A 21380-nucleotide genomic window follows, 5' to 3' on the forward strand; every position below is an offset into this window, starting at 1 on the left:
GGCCCCGCAGGAAGCGCGCGCTGATTGACAGCTGCGCTGTCCCAAAAAGGCTCGGCGAAGATGCTGATCTAGACGCGCGGCCGGCGCGCCCGGTGCCCGCTCCCCTCCGCGCGCCTCCCGAGCCCGCCGCCTCCCGGCGGCCGAGGAGCCGGGCTGAGGTCCCCGCCGGCGCGCCAGCCTCCGCGGCCCCGGCCGGCCGGCGCTCTCTCCGGCTCACCATGCACTGCCACGCGGAGCTGAGGCTGAGCTCGCCCGGCCAACTCAAAGCAGCCAGGCGGCGCTACAAGACTTTCATGATCGACGAGATCCTTTCCAAGGAGACCTGCGACTACTTTGAGAAACTTTCCCTCTACTCCGTGTGCCCGTCGCTGGTCGTGCGACCCAAGCCCCTGCATTCCTGTACCGGTAAGACGAGCCGCCGCAGAGCGGGGGTGGTGGTGGTTAGTGGGGTGCGGTAGCTTTCGCGCCGTTGTCGGGAGCTTTCCCGCCTTCGACCTCCCGCGGGAGGGCGAAAGGAAGGGTCGCGGGGATTCTTGTGTTGTGCGCCGGCCCGGGGTGGGGGGCAGCGGCGGGCATCGCACAGGCGTCCGCGACCTGGGAAGGGCCGGGCAAGGTGTCGATCGCGAGCTTGGAAGTGGAGTGGAGGTAGCGGCCCCCTAGGAGCGGCCGCTACTGCAGCGCGGGCGATCCTGCTCGCGGGAGAAGAGCTACCCCCTTCCCAGCGCCGCTGTGGTTTTCGGCCGGAAAGTTCAAATACTTGACCCGGTTCAACGCCTGAATCGTTGTTTCAGGACGTGGTGTTGTGGCTCCCCTCGAGTTAACTTGTCCAATCTCCTCTTGTCTCCCCTGGGAGTTTTACAAGTTAATTAGTATCCTGAGGTTCTCCACAAGATCCAGAGATCCTTGAACTTCACTTAAAAGGATCTCGCTCTGTGGCGGTAGTTCTGGAAGACGTCGCGTTGTGGTGCATGCAAGCTGAGGAGGTCACCTCTTTTTGTTTTAAGTGACTAAGAAAACAACAGGCATAACAATAAAAACATTCTTCACGTCTGGTTTCCTCTATCCACAAGACCTAACTCAGGCCAATAGGAAAGATAACATTTAATAAATACATTGAAAAAGTCGTAGGTTTGTGTGGAAAGTAAGTCCAAAGGCATTTTTAAAGCTTTGAGTGCATTAAGAGAAGCTCCAAGTTTCAAAGTGCACCCTGGCATTCAAAGGATTTAGGCTATCGAAAAGCAGGCATAGAAAAAAAAAAAAGTTGAAGCAACTTTTATAAAAAAAAATAAGTTATCAGCTGTGGTTTCAACTGAAGGTAAACATTTAGTATTTCCCAACGAAAAGGAACTTTGAGTTTATGTTTGTGGCATGGGTGCCATGAAATAATTTATATTGAAAAAGTAAAGCAAAGAGCTAGCAGTGTTTTTATTTAATTATTATTATTGCTGGCAGTGTTTTTAAAAGACTTTTTTTTTTTTTTTAACTTTCAGGCCTGAAGCATCTAGTACATAGTTCTTGGAATCCTTGGTTTCTTGGATTGTCCCAAATACATACAGCAAAGTTATTTCAAAATCAAGTTGTTCCTACATGTATTTGGTTCTAAGATGAATACTATATTCAGTTATACCTTCGTAAAATAAATTTTATCTGTAAGGTGGGATTAGGCCTGATAGGCCATCACAAGACTTGCAATCCCGAATTTTAAGAACCAAGAAGTATATGAGACAAGAAACAACTAAGACACTTTAGGAACGAGGTAGATATCCTTGATGTGTATATTTTTACATTTATGTGTCTGCCATGTGCAAACCCTCGAATGAATAGACTACATATATATATTGGGTAGGGGAGGTAGGCTGAATCTTGTAATGAGCATAAATTATCATGTGCTATAATAACTCAGACACCTTTGAGGAAAAATAAGATTTAATCACAAATTTCAATGCACCCTGCTAAGACATTGCCCTCCTGCAGGACCCTAGGACAAAACAGAACAAATCTGAACACCTAGGTGTGACGCAGGGCCGGCACAATTTTTAGCGACTTTCTGCTGTGTGTTGTCCTGAAGGCAGTTTTCCTGGCTTTTAGCAGTCACAGAATTGGATCATAGTAATAACATGCTAAAAAAAAAGAATAAATTGCTCAGAAAACAGAGGTCCAGTCATTAATACGGGCTGAGTAAGTTCTATATTTCACTAAACCTTGTATGGGAAATCAGTCGGAAGGAAGTAAGTTGATTCATATGTAGTTTTGAGACTGTTAAGGGTGAATTGTACATATATCACGAGCTGAAAGTTTTGCTTAGCCTTGTGCTTTTGAAGTTCATTGATGGTTCGTATGAAAGGGTGGTTGTTGGTAATGGTTTTCTTGCCCTGTCATTTCAGTGTTTACTTTCTTTAGATTGTTCTTTTGAAAAGGTCATGATTTTGCTCTCGTTGAGATTTAAAATATAGAAACTGGGATTTGCCAGTGGAATTAAGCCCATAAAAACTGGCTACAATAGTCCATACTTTCGGATCATAAGCCTTTAGTGGGTTTACAATTACAGTTAAAGCCTTACGTGTATTAGATCATGGGAATCCCATTAGTGACTTCTCAAGGGTTTTGCAAATACCACACTTTCAAAGCATTTTTGTTGTTTTTAACAGTTATGTTCAAGATCAAAAATCTTAGACTGGATAAACTTAATCTTTTTTTATTAATTAAAAAACTGGCAATAAGTTGCTGGCATTCATCATACAACTATATATGTAAATATATATTTGCTGGATAAAGATAATTATTTAGCACTTTTCATAGAACTGATGTATAAAAAGTTCAAATCAAGTGAAAGGCACAAATTGGAATTAAAATTACTGAACTTTCTCATCGTTTGGTTTGCTGTTCTTAAGATTTAAATAACTACCAGAAGTGAACCTTGCCTGGTAAAATAATGAAGTAAGAATAAAAAAAGTTATCACCCTGCACAATAAGTATATAAAATTGGGGTGGAACAAAAGCCACAGCATTTAAAAAGCCTCTACATAATTAAGTAGTCCTTGTTGTTTAGATTTAGTAATCCAGATGCCAATTTATGGTACTGAATCTCCTCAGGCAGAGGAACATGTATTCAAGTAAACTGAGAAATGGAAACATTTTTCATCAGGCAGATCATCACCTGACAGTCATTTATTATTAGACACTCTAACCTTGATGGAATACTCACCTCCAAAAAAATTGTTGTTTGTTTTAGCAGGCCCTTTCTTATTACAAATGCAGTAATTTTAGGCTTAGGAGGCTGTCTCTAAATTTACTGAAGTTTCCCAAGAGATGTTCTACATCACAAAATAGGCAGGGAGGACGGGAATCCTATCCTTTGAGGCCAAGCTAAAGGAACATTTGTCATTAAATTTAAAATAAAATTAAAAAAAAAGAAAAAACCAACTAAGCCCAAAGAGAGCCTCCATTTGAAAAAAAAAAAAAAAGTTTGTTATTCAGACCATCTATGAGGGGTGAAATATGTTTGGAATTTATTTAGTGTGTAACGTGTTTTGTTTGTTTTGTTTTGTTTTGTTTAAATCTGGTAACAGCAATCCCCAATTAGAATGGGAATATACTGCCGTTTAGAAATCCGTTAACATTCTCTCATACGTGTTAGAACATTGACAGATTAAAAACCAAAACTGAGGTGCAGTTGAGGATGTCATAAATACTATTAACTCTTGAGTACATTATTTCACCTTTTTGGTTGTGATTAACGTTTCTTGGGGGGAAGAGTAGCTTGGAGAAATCTGGTTCCTCAGGCTGGAATCCATTGCAAAGATACTGGCAGAGTCGTTTTTGAAGGCTCTCTCTTTCAGTTTGACCTTTAGAAACAGGCGGTTTCTAAATTTGAGGATTGTTTGGAAACGATGAATAGCCTGCTTCACAAAAACAAGGATACAATTTATCCTACGGGTTTTCATAGGGATGCCGAGAAACCAACCTACTGTGCTAATTACTTAGAGTTTTATTATAATTACTTATACTTATAACCTAGAATTGCCCTAGACTTGCACATGCACATTTTGGGGGAAAGGTGAATTGTAGATATTTGGGACATTTTCAGCCTGTGACCAGCACAGGGCTTTTTTAAATAATCCACCAAAACCTATAGGCTAATTCCTTTCTCCTTCTCCGGTGGAATGGTTCTGTTGGATTTCCCGGTGACCTTCGGTGGCCAGTCGTGTCGAGCTGACTGTTGCGGTTACAGAGCTGGAAGGGATCACAGAGGTCACAGTTAGAATCTAATCTAATCTCCCCAGTTAGAATATAGGTTTTTTTTGTGAAGTGCTGGGGTCACATCAGTGCTTAGACACTTTCAGTCCACACTGGGCACTGCTGCCCTTCTCGTTAGGGGACTCAGAAATCGAGAAGACTTTGCCAATTTGGTTACACACCCGGGATAAATCCGTGTACTCACACCCAAGGGACAGTCAACCAGCCAATTAAAAGGGGCATTTGGGGAAGGGTGTTTATCTTAAGAGATGGCATTGAGAACATTTTATCCTTTGGTGGGTCCAAGAGAAACAAGTTCTTTCGGGTGGTGTCCTTGGGTTCATTTTGATCACAAAGATTGGGTGTCATCCCAGTGAAAAATGAAATGAGGTGGGGACATGTGTAATGACTTCTTTGGGAGTTGGACAGCCAGCTATTGCTTTGTGGAGTTGGCTTCCGTGATTCCCCAAGTCTCAGCTTGGTCTGTTAGTCTAAGACCAAAACCCACAGGATCTTGGGAACCTGAGCACTGAGGACTGAAATGTTAATGGAATAATGTAAACTGGGGTTTGGGAGAATGATCATTATCACCAAGCATTTGCATTTCTGCCAGAGGCAAATAGGCTTTTATTAGCAATTACTTATAACTGCTTCTCCTGTTCCCATTCTAAGGGTAAATAAAATGAGGGGTGCAAAGGATATAGGACTCATCCAGGGTCAGAATATATTTGGAGCTGCGCTCTTCTGGGATCCTCAGCTGTTGTCTCATTTACTCCTTAAATTTTGTAACTCCTTTGTTAAACAGGGAGGCTCAGGGGACCCTTCTGAGTCAGTTTGAACTAGTGAATAGAGTTTATTAGCAGCTTCTTCTCCGGTTCTGATTTTCCTAATAACCCATGGGAGAATGTATAGTTCACATGTTAAAATGCCTCTCCAAATGTCTACAGTCTTTTGTATCATTTAATTTAATAATTTCCTTCTACAGCTGTTTACACTTGCTTGGTGATGGCACTGTTATTGAGTCCTTGTGTTTAAGTTTATTGTAAATCTTGACTCACAGTTGGGATACTTTAAACATTCCTCTAAACTACCTGTAGACCCACTACTGAGCCCTTCTTTGTTCTTCTCGAGAACATATGATGGGCAGTTTGGAATTGGGATAGGGGAACATTATGACAATTTAATATTTTTGCTTACCATGTAGAATTTTGTCTTTGAACTCCACCTAAAGGGTGTTATCACCAACCGAACTATCATATTAATCCCGTGAAATATAACCAAAATGAAATGGTGTAGACGGTACCTCCTTAATGAAGCCAGTCTGCTCAAGTTCTTGTTGGTTGTACCTCTCTCGATTAAAACTGCATTTGGATACAAGCGTGGACTGCATAAAGTTGCTAGTTTTATTTAACCTACCTAGGGAATCTAAGTGAAAAGATTGTTAGCTTGAATGTATGTATCCCAAGAATCTATAGGAAAGCAGTAAGGATTATAAAAGCTTGTTTAAATTGTAAGGAGAGGTTAAAATGAAAAAAAAAAAAAGAAAAGGGAAGGAGTAGAGAAAAAGTAAAAGAGCGGGTTTCCCTAGAACTCCTGACGCTTCTCCATTCAGCGTTGCACGAAGCCCCTGTCCTTCAGCATGACCTCCCCCCCACCCCCCAGCAGAACTCATGGGGCTTCTGAGATACCTGTCGGTGCATGGATAGTAAATGGCTAAAGTTGATTTTGCTTCCATACGTGCCGGACCCCTTAAAACAAGCCACCCGGAGTCTGGGCCCTGCCCAGCATTCAGCATTCACTGAGGGGAGACTGAAAAAATGTTAAGCCAAAAGCATTTTTAGGTGTCATTTGCATGTTGTTTTGCAGTCTGGGAGGAACAGAGATGAAAAGCTTAGGTAGGCCATGCGATCTGAGTCTCCCTCATCTGTACTAATCCTGTGAACTTTGGTGGGTGTCCCAGAACCTGCCCCGCCAGCGTGCGGGCTGCGTGAATCCAGCTCCACATTGAAGTTGACCCAGGGCCTGTGGCCGAACCTGCTGATGAACTTTTCAGTGGAATGTGGGACCAGAGGATTGGAACAGAGGGGCTGTAGGGATTGGGTTGAGATGTACAGATTTAAACCTCCTTTGACATCGTTCTTTGGGGAATACACCGCGGCTCATGGAGCTGGTGCTTTCAGTGTGGCACCAGAGAAGAACCCCACGTTCACAGCTGGATCAGCCTCTTCACCGAGGGCTGCCCAGAGCCTACGGGTGTTCCGAACTGTCAGGAACCACGCCTGTAAGTGGCCCACTTCCCTCGGAAGCAGCATGACAAAGTGGGAAAAAGAGAGGGACTGTGGCTATTCGGGTGAAGGCCCTTGACGTGTGTGACAAGCCCTTCTCGGCTGCCTCTCTGGTGCCTGTCTCTGCGTTAGCTGCCTGTGAGATTGGAGTGGTTATTTCTTCCTCTACAGCACAGTTGACGGGATTAAAATTGACATCAGAATGTATTAATAATGGGGTTCAAGGGGCGCCTGGGTGGCGCAGTCGGTTAAGCGTCCGACTTCAGCCAGGTCACGATCTCGCGGTCCGTGAGTTCGAGCCCCGCGTCAGGCTCTGGGATGATGGCTCAGAGCCTGGAGCCTGTTTCCGATTCTGTGTCTCCCTCTCTCTCTGCCCCTCCCCCGTTCATGCTGTGTCTCTCTCTGTCCCAAAAATAAATAAACGTTGAAAAAAAAAATTTTTTTAAATAAAAAAAAGAAAAAAAAAAAGAAAAAAAATAATGGGGTTCAATTCAGAACCTTGTATAAACTTGGTGATATTAACAAAACAAACGGTTCCAGAATGAGAAGTTTTTGTTTGTTTGTTTGTTTGTTTGTTTGTTTTTAACCAGAAAACCTTTGCAAACTCTCAGGATTTAATTTATGTTTATTGCAGCTTAATAGCAGTTAGAAAAAAAAAAGTCTTGTGAAAATGAATGCTCTAAATAAAAACACAGTTAATTTTCCATTACAGTGTCTAATTACTCATCATCACCAGGGCATTTTTATATGGCAATTTAACTTCTCGAAAGTGGAAACTTGGCATACGTTTAAGGAAGAAAGCAGTGCTCCTAGATAGGTATCAGAAGATGGTCTAATTATGTTTGGGCTAGAGTTGACTCTTACACATGACTGCCCTGGAGGAGATGCGGGGGGGCGGGGGCGGGGGGGCGGGTAGAGGGCCTCACTTTAGTCGCAAAAGAAAGTCTCTGGTTTCTTTAGTGCCAGTTGAAACTGAATACGGAGGGAGATAATTCTGAACGTTAGATGATGTGCAAGTACATCTGAAAAGGGACCCTGCCAGTCACCAGCTGAAGCTGATGTCAGGACTACTTGATAGGCCTGGAGAACAGCTATATATGCTTTCTGACTCCACTGGCAGAGTTCATAAAGATGAACATGGCCTTTCTCCAAGGAAAGGTCAAGATACGACTGAATAGAAGCCAATCTGGGAGGATCTCACCATGAAACTAAATTAAGAGTTCAAGCAGACAGGCTTACATGATTCCTTTTTACTGCATCCTTCTAGCTTACCAACACGTCCTTAGCAGCATGTTCCTCTCGATATTGGGGATAGATAAACATTTTCACAATGTGCATTGAAAAGGATTGCCTGCCACCTCGGCGATGTCAGTGTCACTATTTAAAAAAAAACAAAAAAACCCCTTAGGTGCGATCAGTGATATGATGGTCCTTTGGCTTTTCTTATTCAAGGATCTCTTATGAAGTGTGGGAAAATGGAATGGTCTTGGCCTTGGTGCAGTCTCATGAAGTCGTGGCTGTATTTCCACCCCAGGAATACCCGGCGAGTTCCTGATACTGATGAACCTGCCAGCCTCCACCACCCACTTCCCTCTCCTCAGAGTTCTCTTCATTCTGTAACATAAGCTTTGTTGAAATTCAGGATTATGGTCATTTCACAGACCGGAGCACAGCCGCTTGTAGACTGAAGGAAGTTCAAGGTAGATGTTTAGTTTAAGCAATATTTATAGGAAGCGACTTTGTACATTTAACTCATGGTAACTTACAAAGAACAGAGTCCTTGTTTTATCTCTTCTGTGGTGGGGAAATAGCTTGGGCACAGAGAGTTGCCCAGGCTTCTCTTCCTGAATCCTGCTTTATTTATCCCAAAGGCAGCTATAAACTTGAGATATGTTAGAAATACACTGAACCTTCTTATTCACATTCATAACAGTCATAGAAAGAGTGACTGGTTTTTTTGAGTGCCTGACATGTAATAAGCATGGGACTGAGTGCTCTATGATCAGCTTCAGATCATCTCTAAGAGGTAGGTGTTACTATTGCCACTTTACCAATGGAAAGCCGAGAAGTAATTTTCCCAAAGTCACAGGACACAGAAAGATCTCTTACAAACTAATGAGAAAAAGGGCAGGTAGAAAAATTCGCCGTTCATAGAAATGAGTATCCAGATGGTAAAGATGAAAGGATGTTCTGCCTCACTGTTAATCAGGAGAACACACATTAAAATGAGATAACATTTCACACCCATCAGATAGGTGGAAATCAAAGAATCTGACTCTATTTATCGATGACAGCGATAGACATTCTCATACACTGGTGGTGGTGGGAATGTTTTTTCGGTACGATTCCTTCGGAGAGCAGTGTAACAATACCCGTAAAGCTATAGATACACATGTACCTTCCAGCCCCCGCTCCCCCTCTGGGCTGATGCCTTGTATGTGTGCAGAGGGACACCTGTTTAAGACTGGTCATTTTTGTGTTGTTTGTGATAGTGACAAATCTAAATCAAACTGCCCTTCAGAAGGAAAAAGGATAAAAGTACATGTGCTCCCTTTAAGCAGTGAAATTCTATACAATGAAAATGAATGGACCAGATCTATTTGTATGAATATGGATAAGTTTTAGAAGTACAGTGTTGAGAAAAAAACAAATTATAGATTGATACCTACAGCCTGATACCATTTATATGCTGCTTGAAAACATGCAGACTGATACATATTGTTGAGGGAGACAAAGGTATGGGATTAGGAAGGCAACCCACAGGTTTTTATTGTCCTATGTCATAGTTTATTAAGGAAAAGAAAAGGCCTAATGTAAAATATGGCCAAACATCGAGATTTAACAAAGCTTGGTCGTGGGTATACAGATGTTCATTACATTATTCTTTTCTGTGTGTTTGAAATTTTTCGTAATATAAACATTGAAAAATGATAGTATGGGAGACCCTAGATGTCCATGAAACTCTTAATCTTGTGGACCTTTTGATGGCTTTCTTAATAGCTTTTCTGCCCTGAAACAGGGGAAGCTTTTAAATGCAGACCTTGTTGTATGCAATCTCACAGTGGGGAAATAAAAACACTTTATAATTAGATACATGTGTACAACTCTCACTAAAACAACCACTGTAGCTTCTGTAATTGGCTTTTGGATCTCACTTAACCTCCCCTGGCTGGATGGGGGCACTATTATCACCAGGATAGCTGCCGTTTCCCCAAGTAATACTTTGGCATATGAGTAAGCGCTCTCTGAGCTGGGCACTAGGACTAGGAGGTGATTGCTCCAAGAAATGTTTGTTTTAGATATACATCCATAATCATGTAAGCAAGAGTCATTAGGTTTTTTTTTCTCTTCTTAGTGATGTTTAAAATCACAATAACTTTTTTTTTTTTTTTTTGCATCTTGCATTTGTATGTATTTGCTGATATGATATGCCACCCTTGGCTTTTGAGCAAGGTTTGTCCATTGCTAGTGACAGTTTAACTTTAAAAAAATTGTCTGGGGATAGCTGTGAATACCAAAGAATCTAAATTAAAATGTAGCCTATTAGAGGGAAGAATGATGTCGGTATTGCCATATGAAATGACCGAGTGCTCCTTATATTTTGGAGCTGTGATTTTATTTTTTATTTTTATTTTTTAAAGTTTATTTATTTATTTGGACAGAGAGAGAGAGAGCAAGTGAGCATGGGGAGCGGCAGATAAAGAGGGGAGACAGAGAATCCTAAGCAGGCCCTGCACTGTCAGCATAGAGCCCAACGTGAGGCTCGAACCCATGCACCATGAGATCATGACCTGAGCCGAAATCAAGAGCTGGACGCCCAGCCAACTGAACCAGCCAAGCACCCTGGACCCATGATTTGATTTTAAAACTTTGATATGTGGTATCAAGGCTTGTTAAGAAGGGATGAGAACTGTTACCATGGAAATCACATAGATAGCTGTGTGTTAGGAATAATAAATGGCCATCCTGTGGTTTGGAGAAGTTAACCTAGACCATATTACTCTACAGTGACAACTGTGATGGCAGGTGCTTTGCTCGGCCTGTCTTAACATCCAAGACCTTTTTTCTTTTCTCTGCAAAATAGTTCCAATTTAGAAATACTGCTGTTAAGATATTTGACAAAAATGTGGCCTTTGGGGGCTTTATCTCTCTGCGTCCCTCAAAGGGAAAATATTCTTCAGTGCGGCCCAAACAGGAGTTGGCCAACGTGTTTCCCTTTCTTAGACCACCCCTCTCTGCCTCAGTACAGCTGACTCTTGAACAACACGGGCTTGAACTGCACAGGTCCACTTACACATGGATTTTTTTTTTATATATATAAATACAGTACAGCCCTGTGGATGTATTTTTTCTTGTGATCTTCTTAATAACATTTTCCTTCCCCCAGCTTCCTTGATTGTAGGAATACAGTACATAATACACATAACATGTAAGATATGTGTTAACTGCTTAGGTTGTGGGTAAAGCTATTAGTAATTAAGTTTTGGGGAGAATCAGAAGTTAGATGGTGATTTTCAGGCACACTGCAAACTCTTTCTTGTCCAAGAGTCAACTGTACATACAGAGAAGCAAAGAAATCTAAGTACTGTAGGGCCCACATCCCACCCGGACGATCTGTAGACAGTGCCACAGGGCTTTCTTTGGTGCTCAGCAGTGCAGCCACGGTCAGCAGCAGGAATTAATGACCACATCTAGAGGATTGTGGACAAATTGGACATGACTGAAGGGACGGTGGATCTGTCAGATTTGTTGTCCATGAACAGACTTCCACCAGTTGCAGGAACAAGTTCTGCAATTTATCTTAACCTATGTAGGCACTGGCAGTGGCCAGAGTAGATCAGACGGGCTGAAATTTTCACCGTGTCTTACTCAGTCAACCTTCTGGATCTTTTCAGTGAAATCTTACTCCTCGTAAAATGGACCAGCTGGGCTGGAGGCAGTGAATGGAGAAAACATTATCAAGAAAAAGTTCCAGAGAGCTGCCGCAGGATACTCTAAGTAGGATAAAATGCAGAAGGACCTGTTCTTGCCACCCGTGGAAGTCTGTTTGTTGGCAACAAATCCAACAGGTCCACCTTGGATCTTCTGTTTGGAACTCCTTGGGAAAAGACAGGCAAGGATTTAGAATATTTACGGTTACTTTTCAGCAAGTTTCACTGAGAGAGAGAGGTAGGAATCCTCCCAGTTCCAATCCAGCTTCCTTTTCTTCTCATGACTGAACATTTTACTGAAATAATTGGTAAGTCGCCCCAGAGGACATTGTTTTGGAGGACGTTGTTAATTGTGTTATCCCTGGATATCATGGCAACTCATTATTGCTCTTAGCACGTTAGACAGCTGTGTGTTCTGGAAGCATGTTTTCAATCCTCAGTTTAGAGTACAGCATAGAGGAGCATTCTGTGGGAGCTCCGGTTTTGTTTTTTTTCAAACTGGGACATTGAGCCTTGGAAGTTAGAACAATTAGCTGCATAAGCAGAGTGTTTCACTTGTCAGGTAACTGCAAAGTTAAAATAGAAATAATTATAAATGGTAACCGCGTGGCAGACACATTCCTGCATTGAGGCATTTACCTTAAAGGGAGACCCTCTCTGTAATAGTTGTGATCACTGCTTTTCCAGTGAGAAAGATGAGACACAGGGACACTAAGAAATAGTAACAAGGTCACATGAGTAAGTGGCAGAGTTGAGATTGGAACTCAGGTCTGTTTCTTTCAGTACAAAGCTCCGTACTGTATATAATCATATGAAAATGTGTAAATTAGAAGTCACATTTGTCCCTTTCCATGGAGTCCATAGAAAGTCTGTACTTTATATAAAGCAAGGCCCAATGAATGTGAAGGAGTTTACTTTGAACGTGGTAACTCCTTTACACATATTGCCAATCATTTAGTGTGTGCCCTCCAGTCTTTCCTTTCCTGAGATTATTTGGGTCTCTGAATGATTCTAGACAAATTCTCAGAAGCCATAAGATCTTTGGAGTGAGATTGTGGACCTACCGCCTTCTGGCTGTGTGATTCTGAACACATCTCCTTGCCCCTGGATACTAGTGTCCTTCTCAGTATGACATTCCCAAGGCTTCTTTCCTTAAGGTGCTTCCATGAGCTATGATTCTTTGAATAAAGCTTTTCTGTGGGGGTCAAAGGTGGAATTCCTATTCATTCATTCATTCATTCATTCATTCTTGTGACCCAGAGAGAAAGAATATGTATGCTTAACCACTAAATGCCTTGTGAGTTAAGACTTGGAATATTTTTCATGAAATATTCACTATTAAGTTTAGTGGGGAAAAAAAATCTGGCTATTGGTTTGACATCACTTTAAAAAGAATAAGAGACTAATTTTTTTCACATTATATCTAATTGGGCTGGGGTAGGTTCTGGGAAACTCTGTTTTCAAAAAGAGATTGTAATGATTTTAGTGAAAAGTCAAGTTTGGGAGCCATTGTAGTGTAGATACCAGCTTAAAGGTGAGATTGATAAAATTTGTACCCTATGACTCAAATATAGGAAGCCGGTTTAATGGAATGATCCTTGTGGATGGATTTTGAGTCAGAGGCACTGTTTGACCTTAGGCAAGTTATTTAAACTCTCTGACTCTCAATTTCTTCATCTATAATGGAAAGATAATATTAACTGCCTAATAGGGTTAGTCATGTAGGTTAAATGAGATAATGCATATAAAGCTTTTAGCATAGTTCCTGGAGCGTAAGTGCTCAGTAATTGATAGCTTCGATTAAAAACAATAATCTTATAATCATAACCATGTCTTGGTTGTCTGAAGCACAGTCCTTTAGAGAAAGATCACTATCCTTGATGAATTAAACTCACGAAAAATGAAATATCCGTAAAAAAAACCACTTCACTCTAGGGCATTCTTGTGAATTATGTCATTTCACTAACTGCCTTTTGAGGCCTCTTGCATCCTGGGTGGTCTGGGAGCCAAGTTCAGGTCTTTATGAATAGACATGTTTGATTCCCTCACCTTTCTGTTTTATGATATAAATTCAGAATTTTGTAAATTCCTAAATGAGTGGCACAAACAGGTCAACATGACATCGTCACAAACTGTGCTTTGTTATGTCATTTTTTACAAGAGTTGCTCAGGATTAATTACCTGTAGGAAACGTTTCATCATACAGCTGTGTATCTCAAGAACTGTTTTAGAAAAGTGGCAGAATTTCTCAAGTTTAAATGCTTTTCTTCTTTGAAGAGTACAGTTAGGGATAGTCTTGTACAAGAGAATATGAATATTCTTCTCTTATTTCAGAGTACTGAGAGAGAAAAATAATTCAGTTGTGACCTTTTTTGAGGTGATGTGGGAAAAGGTAGGTTGGGAGACAGTCATTGTCCTAGTATATTGGTCTGTGATTCACAGGGAGTTCCAAATAAAGCCCCTGTTCTACAGCTTTTAAATTGGTAGAGGGGCTAGTTGAAGATTGCATTCTGAATGGTAATGGTGACTGTTGTGTGGATGGGATTGTGTGGACAAGGGCTTTACATGGACTTCTCCTGGAATTGTGTTTCTCAGCTAGCCACTGGTATCTTAGGAGATAAGTAACTGCTAATGAAATACTTTAATCAGTGAATCCCCTCCATAGTGTGAGAAAAATTCTCTTGATGAGGAGTTCTCGCCTTCCATGGTATGAAGGAAGCCCCAGTGAACAGGGTGGTACCTCTCTCCACCCATTTATCATGATGATTCCTACAAACAGTGTCTAATGACATCATTCAGTTTCAGTGGTGGGTTGGGGGCCAAGTGGAAGCAGGTGAAATAGAATGAGTTGATATGTCATTAAGGCCACCATGGAGAGGTAGTGATTGGCATAGAGAAGACTCAAGTGGTTCCCTAAATTCCTCAGAACCAATGTTGAAATAGGACTCAGTTGGAGATAGAGATTTTTGGCAGCTTGTTGAGAATTTTCTGGTAAAGCCATGAACTCAGAAAAGCAGTGTGTACATATGTCTATCACAGTAGTAGGGGCATAGGCAGAAATGGGTTGGGGATGAGAAGGAATGTTGGCAAGTGGAGAAAGGAAGAGTCAAGGGTCAGGAAACGGGTTATACTACTGAAGACTGAAGCATGGGTCCTTAGATGCCTGCTCAGCATGTATTGTCCCCAGCAGGAAAACAGATTTAAAAATGAGAATGGAATATTTCATTTTGGAAATTGCCCTGTGAGTACGTGCTTATTACCAGAGGCGTTCCTCATCACTGACAGCCATTGATGGCTTCTGATCGGGCAGTGGCCCGCCCAGCCACTCATGTTGTCTAATTATCATATATAGTAAGGATGCATTAAAGAATTTCATCATCCTGGGTCACAAAACGATCATTATTATTACATGATAATACAGTATGCATGCAGTGCCAGGCAGGAAATCACACGTACTTGATATAAAGAGGCCGTGTGGGAGCAGAGTTCAGAGTGGAAATCCTGTCAGAAAACCTTTCTTGGGCCCTTCACTGCCTCAGTTTCTGCTATTGATAAAGCAGACCTACTCCCCCATGTGTTGGGGAAGAGTGATAGATTAAGGAGTACTAATTTAATGCTTTGCAAAGATAAAGGTGTGGTGAACATGCACAGACTTCACGCAAGATTAGCCACGCAGTCTCAGGGTAGTAACGTACATGATTACTGTGTTTCTCTAGACCGCTAGGCCAAAGGCGAGCCAAATTTGGCCGGCCACCTGTTTTCCTACTGCTATGAGCTCAGCATGGTTTTTACAGTTGTAAATGGAAGAAGAGAAATCAAAAGAAGAAGACTTATTTTGTGACATGTGGAAATTACCTGAAGTCCCAATACCTCTGTCCATAAAGTTAGATTGGAGCAAAGCCATGCCCACTTGTTTCCATATTGTGTTGGGTGGGCTTTCATACTTCAACAGCAGAGGGAAGCAGTTTCAACAGAAACAGTATGGCCCACAAAACCCAAACTATTTACTGTCTGGCCCTTTACAGGAAAAGTTTGCAGACCCTTGAACTAGACTACTGGAAGTAGGGTTCCTCTGTTGTGTAATAACGGTTATTACTGATCCACAACATGTGATGTCATCTTAGTTATTTCAGGCCACAAAATACCTCCTTTGATTCATCACAGACCAGGGTTCTGTTGTCATCCTGTGATGTGTGAACGGCCTTGGAAGTGGGAGTTTACTGGGAAATTTTGCAGGGACGCTTTTAAATTGAGACAAGGCTCTTGGAACTAGGGTTGAGTTTCTGACCCTTTCTAGAAATAACGCAAGATTCTTCTGCACCAAGAGAGGGGTTAACAATATTTACAATAAAGTAGTCAGGATTCAGTTGAATTCTGGGGACTTTTCTTTGCTGTCCTAACCCTCAGTGGGTTTTCCCAAAGGAAATCTGAAGATGAAAACTTTTTAGAGTCTGACATTACCAAAATTACTGACATTTTTCAGCTTGAGGTTTGGGTGACATTTTCTTTATTTTCTTTATTTTTTAAAAATATTTTATTTTTAAGTAATGTCTACACCCAAACATGGGACTCGAACGTACAAGTCCAAGAACAAGAGTCGCACAGCTCAGGGCACCTGGGTGGCTCAGTCTATTAAGCGACCAACTCTTGGTTTCAGTTCAGGTCACGATCTCACAGTTTGTGAGTTTGAGCCCCTCATTGGTCTCTGTGCTAACAGTGCAGAGTCTGCTTGGGATCCTCTCTCTCCCTCTCTCTTTTCCCCTCCCCCACTCACATGCTCCCACCCGCTTACTCTGTCTCTCAAATAAATAAATAAACTTAAAAAAAAAAAAAAGTCGAAAGCTTTTCCAATAGAGCCAGCCAGGAACCCCTGGGTAAACTTTTACATACTTCTCACTTGACTTTAACTTCTTGTCTGTCCCTGGAAATAATAGCAATAATAATACAAGTTCTGCACTTACATGACTATAGCCCTCGATTGTGGTCACACATTCTGCCTTGGAAATTCACACATTTCGGAACTTTCAATTATTCAGGGTCAGGGGGCCACCAGACCTTTCAGGAAGAACAAACGATGATTCTCTTGGTGCCTCAGTGCACTCTTATTTTGTTTTAGGCACTTGGGTTAGGATGAGGCTTCTAGTGTCTGAGGCAGCCTTTGAGCTAATGGAGCCCTTTCGGAAGTGGGAGATATGAAATAAATTTGATTCATGATAACTTCCTACCCACTATATTTATCCAGTCACGGCGCTGAGAATCCTTCAGACATTGCCCTTACCACTAAAATGGACTTGGAAAGAAGTGTGTATACTGGAAGGTAGGTTAACTTAAGAAGAAGAAATCACCGATGTCAGTAGGCACTGTTTGACCTCAAAGAGAAGCATACACGCTACCTCTGATTTTTTTTTTCTCAAAGAGAAGGTATATGCTACCTCTGATTTTTTTTTTTCTCAAAGAGAAGGTACACGCTACCTCTGATTTTTTTTAACTCCAAATGGAGATGAACTTGATTAAGGGACAGTAATAACAATGATAAACAAAATAAATATAAACACAAAATTAAATATAACATCAAACACTTATTTAATACTATTATTTCTTGCACTTAAAAATGAGGAAACAGAGAAATAGACCTCTTCTTGGATGGGATAGTATGGCAGAGGAGAGGAAATCACATTTTAGGTGGCATAGAGATTAATTATATTGGGAGATAATCTCTGATTTCTACACTGCTAATATAGAAAGTGGGGGGGGGAAAGCCCTACTCAAAATATATGGGTGGAGGAGTAGAGGAGAAATCCCAACTTTGTCACAAATAAGGAACTCTGTTGCTTAATTTGGAGCTTAGACTCCTGAAGGATTTATTTTTATTTATTTATTTATTTATTTATTTATTTATTTAAATTAAACATTTTTTAAATGTCTATTTATTTTTGAGACAGAAACAGAGTGTGAGCAGGGGAGGGGCAGAGAGAGAGAGGGAGACACAGAATCCGAAACAGGCTCCAGGCTCTGAGCTATCAGCACAGAATTCGACACGGGGCTCGAACTCACGCACCGTGAGATCATGACCTGAGCCAAAGCTGGACGCCCAGCTGGCTGAGCCACCCAGGTGCACCCCCCGCCCCCAAATTTCTCTTTTTGAAAAGTAGTGCTGCCTGGGTACAGAGTAGATCTGCAGCAGTATTTTAAGAAAATTTCTGATTTTCTCTTATTATAACTCATTTGATTTTCCTTACCTAGTTCTTTATTTCTAGACTATAAAACTCCCCGGAATGATTAGGATATCTTTTTCCCCAAGGAATGGTGAAGTCCTGGCTGAAGTCCTAGGGAATCCATTAGTGTCCAAATTTGCCAAGTGAGTGAAGGGTGGGCGCTGTTCAGTATTTTACCCATCATGCTTTACTGCCTTAGGTACTGTTCCAGGATGGGTATAATTTAACTTACCTTATTGTTAAGATTAAAAAAATTAAATGTGAATAGATAAAACTGTTTATACAATATATATACGGTATAAAGAATAACAATATAGTGAGCACCTGTGTGTGACTTCCACTCAGTTTAAAGAAAGGACATTTATTCTGAGGTTACCCTGTGCCTCTCCCCAACACTGCCCCATTCTTCTCCTCCATTAGAGGTAACCAGTATTTCCATTCTCTGTTCATATCCTGCTTTTCTCTGTAGTTTTACCATATGTTTGTATCTCTAAGTTACAGATTGCTTGACTCTGCTCGTTTTTTAACTTCATATAAACGTAAGTATGCTGTGTGTATTTTTTGTGACTTGTGTTTGCATGTAGCACTGCATTCCCAAGATTCATCTATGTTCTGTGTGGCTGCAGTGTGTTTAGTTTCTTCCTGGCTGTATACTATCCAGCGTATAAATACGCATTTACCCATTATGTTGGCGGACTTTGGGGTTGTGTCCAGTTCTTATTAGCGATATCATTGTTTTGAACATTCCTGTTAAATTCCTTTTCTTAAACCAGTGATCGGGAGTATTCACTTAAATAGTTTTTCTAGGGGCGCCTGGGTGGTGCAGTCGGTTAAGCGTCCGACTTCAGCCAGGTCACGATCTCGCGGTCCGTGAGTTCGAGCCCCGCGTCGGGCTCTGGGCTGATGGCTCAGAGCCTGGAGCCTGTTTCCGATTCTGTGTCTCCCTCTCTCTCTGCCCCTCCCCTGTTCATGCTCTGTCTCTCTCTGTCCCAAAAATAAATAAAAAACGTTGAAAAAAAAATTTAAAAAAAAAATAGTTTTTCTATGAAAAGCATAGTCTTACAGTTTAACGAAAATTGTAATATGTATTTTTTAAACAAATAGGTGTTGTTTTTATTTGGATGCCTGCTGCATATTAAATGGATTTATTTTTGATTGCTTTTTTGGTTAACTTTTTTCCAGAATTGAAAATGATTTGTATGTTTTATTTTCTAATGAATTGAAGCATTTATTGGAAAAAAAAATCCCTGGTAGAGGTTTTATATATTTTAAAAATAATTTTTAAATGTTTATTTTTCAGAGAGAGAGAGAGAGAGAGAGAGTGCGTGCAATCAAGCGGGGGAGGGGTAGAGAGAGAGGGAGACACAGAATCCCAAGCAAGCTCCAGGCTCTGAGATGTCAGCACAGAGCTTGATGTGGGGCTCGAACCCACGAACAGTGCAATCATCACCTGAGCTGAAGTTGGACACTTAACCGACTGAGCCACCCAGGTGGTTTTAAAATTTTTATTTTTTAATAAACAAGGTTGAAAACAAAGTAATCTTAACTAGAAGGTGAAGTACTTTCTTCTCTAAATGAAACATTAAGTAAGCTTTTTGTCATCCAGAGCAACAGAGAGCAAATACTGCATTATATAGGTAACATGGTCTTTGCTCCACCCGTTTCCTTATAGACTAGAAAAGAAATGTTTAATTTGGACATTTTTCAACCTAAAAAGATAGTCGTTAAAAACTTTCTGAAATAATCTATGGAGTTGTACAAAGGCACAGAGGTTTAAAGCAGGTAGGGATCTATACTCCACCCCGCTGTCTTTGACTGGAAAGAGACCCAAAGCCCAGAGTAATTATGTTACTTAACCAAGACCACAGAGGGGCCTGCCATGCCTTTTAAATACAGCTTTTCTCAAAGAGCTACAGGAACCCACAGTTTCCTTTGTAAGTCATCAGCCGCTTTTCCCAGTCCTATTTTTTGCTTCAGTGCATCTTAACTTATTTAGGATCATTTAAAAAATGAAATCATTAATCAAACCTATCATGACAGTTTAAGGCTTGATTTTTAAAACTGCTTTTCCCCACCCTGTCAAGTGTGCTGACCTTAGAGAGATTTTATTTACTTCCCGGAGCCTGGTTTCTGTCACTGACAATATTTCCATTGTCTTGCAACTCAGCAGCCGCCATCGGTGTTGGAAGACAAGCACTAAGCTTGAAGAATCCTGCTGTAGTGTCAACAAATATTGGCACAGGCATCTCTTCATCAGCTTGTCCACAACCTGTCCTGGGGCTTTCCCTCTTAAGGAAACGGCAGCTTTGCAAGAGAGAGCTTAATGAGGTCATTTGGATTAGAGGGGGGTTAGGGGGCAATGAGTTCCATGCATTTAGGGTTGGGTGTGAGGCTTTTAATGTTCTTGGAATCTCGCCGGGCCCTCCCATCACACCCCTCCAGTGCCCTGTCCAGCCCTCTCCCTCTGCCCCCATCCTGAAATAGCCATGGTTCAGCGTGGAAGAAATTTGCTCCTCTAATCTTCCTGAGCTGGTGAGCTCTGCATTTGCCAGGGGAGGGGCGGGGGGTGGGTTTTGACTTGGTTCCCCTTAAGAACAATCTCTGAAAGCTTAAAATCCGTTTTACGAACGGAACAGGAGCGCAAGAGAGGACTTGGAGGCACACTGTGCAGATGGAGTTGGTGACCGAATAAGCTGCTGTGTGTTTCTCCGCCTCTCCCTTATTGAGTGGGAAATAGATACATCAGTAATCAGATGTAATCAGATGTACCCGTGCTCCTGGGTTTTGCTGTAGAGATTGACTGAGCTGCGTCTCCTGAATCTTACGTGGACAAAGGAATTTACCTCTGAAATAAATATTTAAAAATAGATATATTCTCCATGTTTCCTTATTTTTTTGCATCAGAAAGCCAGAGAAGGCGTCTACAGAAAGTCGGAGGGAACGGTGATTGCGAGATGCGTGGCATGCCCCCCGCACTGGGGCACACCAGCTGGCCTCTTCTCCTGCCCTCCAGCAGCACCTGGCTCAGCTACTATACCGCACTGAAATTTTCTGTTTGTTTGACTGTCTCTGCTGTGGGCCTGTGAGTTTCCATCAGCCGAGCAAAATGCCTTATTCATCTTTGTGCGGCTGGCACCTAGCATAGTTTGGCACACTTAGTAGGTACTGAAAACAGTGTGGTTTTGCACCTTACCGAAACTTGCTAAACCTGCTGCGATTTGTCTCTGCCTGGTGTCGCCTTCCAGCACTTAACTTACTGTAGGCAGTGTAGTCTTTTTTCTGCTCAGCTTCTCCCTGCTTCCTCCCTACTAGGAACCCATCTAGGAACCGGCATGCTCCTACACCTGCAGTTCATGTTGGTGCTCCTTCCCGGACCCACTTTTTTTTTTTTTTTTTTTTTTTTTGGTCTCAGAATTTATGATATATACAGCTTGTCACACACGTGGCTAATAGACTTTATTATCTGGAATTGTCTGCTCTGGTGTGAGAATCCTTAAATTTAAGGCCTGTCATTCAATGAAAGTGTCTGGTGCTCTAAGTTCATATCGATTGTACTTCCCCATGAGGGATAATGGTTCATTTCCAGTTAATCTACAAGACTAAAGTGTAACTTACTGGGGTGGGGGAGATGGGAGCTAAATGGCAGCTGTTGAACAGTGCATAGCAACTCCTCACAACGGCTTAAACATGAAAAGGGAATTGGAGTAATAGAA

The 21380-nt window shown here is 41.6% G+C and overlaps 1 protein-coding gene across 1 annotated transcript in view; it reads left to right on the top strand.

The window, feature by feature from the left end:
- The first annotated feature begins 218 nt into the window (after positions 1-218).
- Positions 219-21380, top strand: part of BARX2 (BARX homeobox 2) — a 75617-nt gene continuing 54455 nt past the window's right edge. The window contains exon 1 of the mRNA XM_047070220.1: positions 219-405. Within this exon, the coding sequence (XP_046926176.1) occupies positions 219-405 (187 nt within the window). The remainder of the gene's footprint in view (positions 406-21380) is intronic.

The sequence above is a fragment of the Lynx rufus genome, unplaced genomic scaffold, assembly GCF_022079265.1.
Source record: "Lynx rufus isolate CCGP_SWC_20201006 ecotype Redwood Valley unplaced genomic scaffold, mLynRuf1.p SCAF_9, whole genome shotgun sequence".
NCBI classification, from domain to species: domain Eukaryota; kingdom Metazoa; phylum Chordata; class Mammalia; order Carnivora; family Felidae; genus Lynx; species Lynx rufus.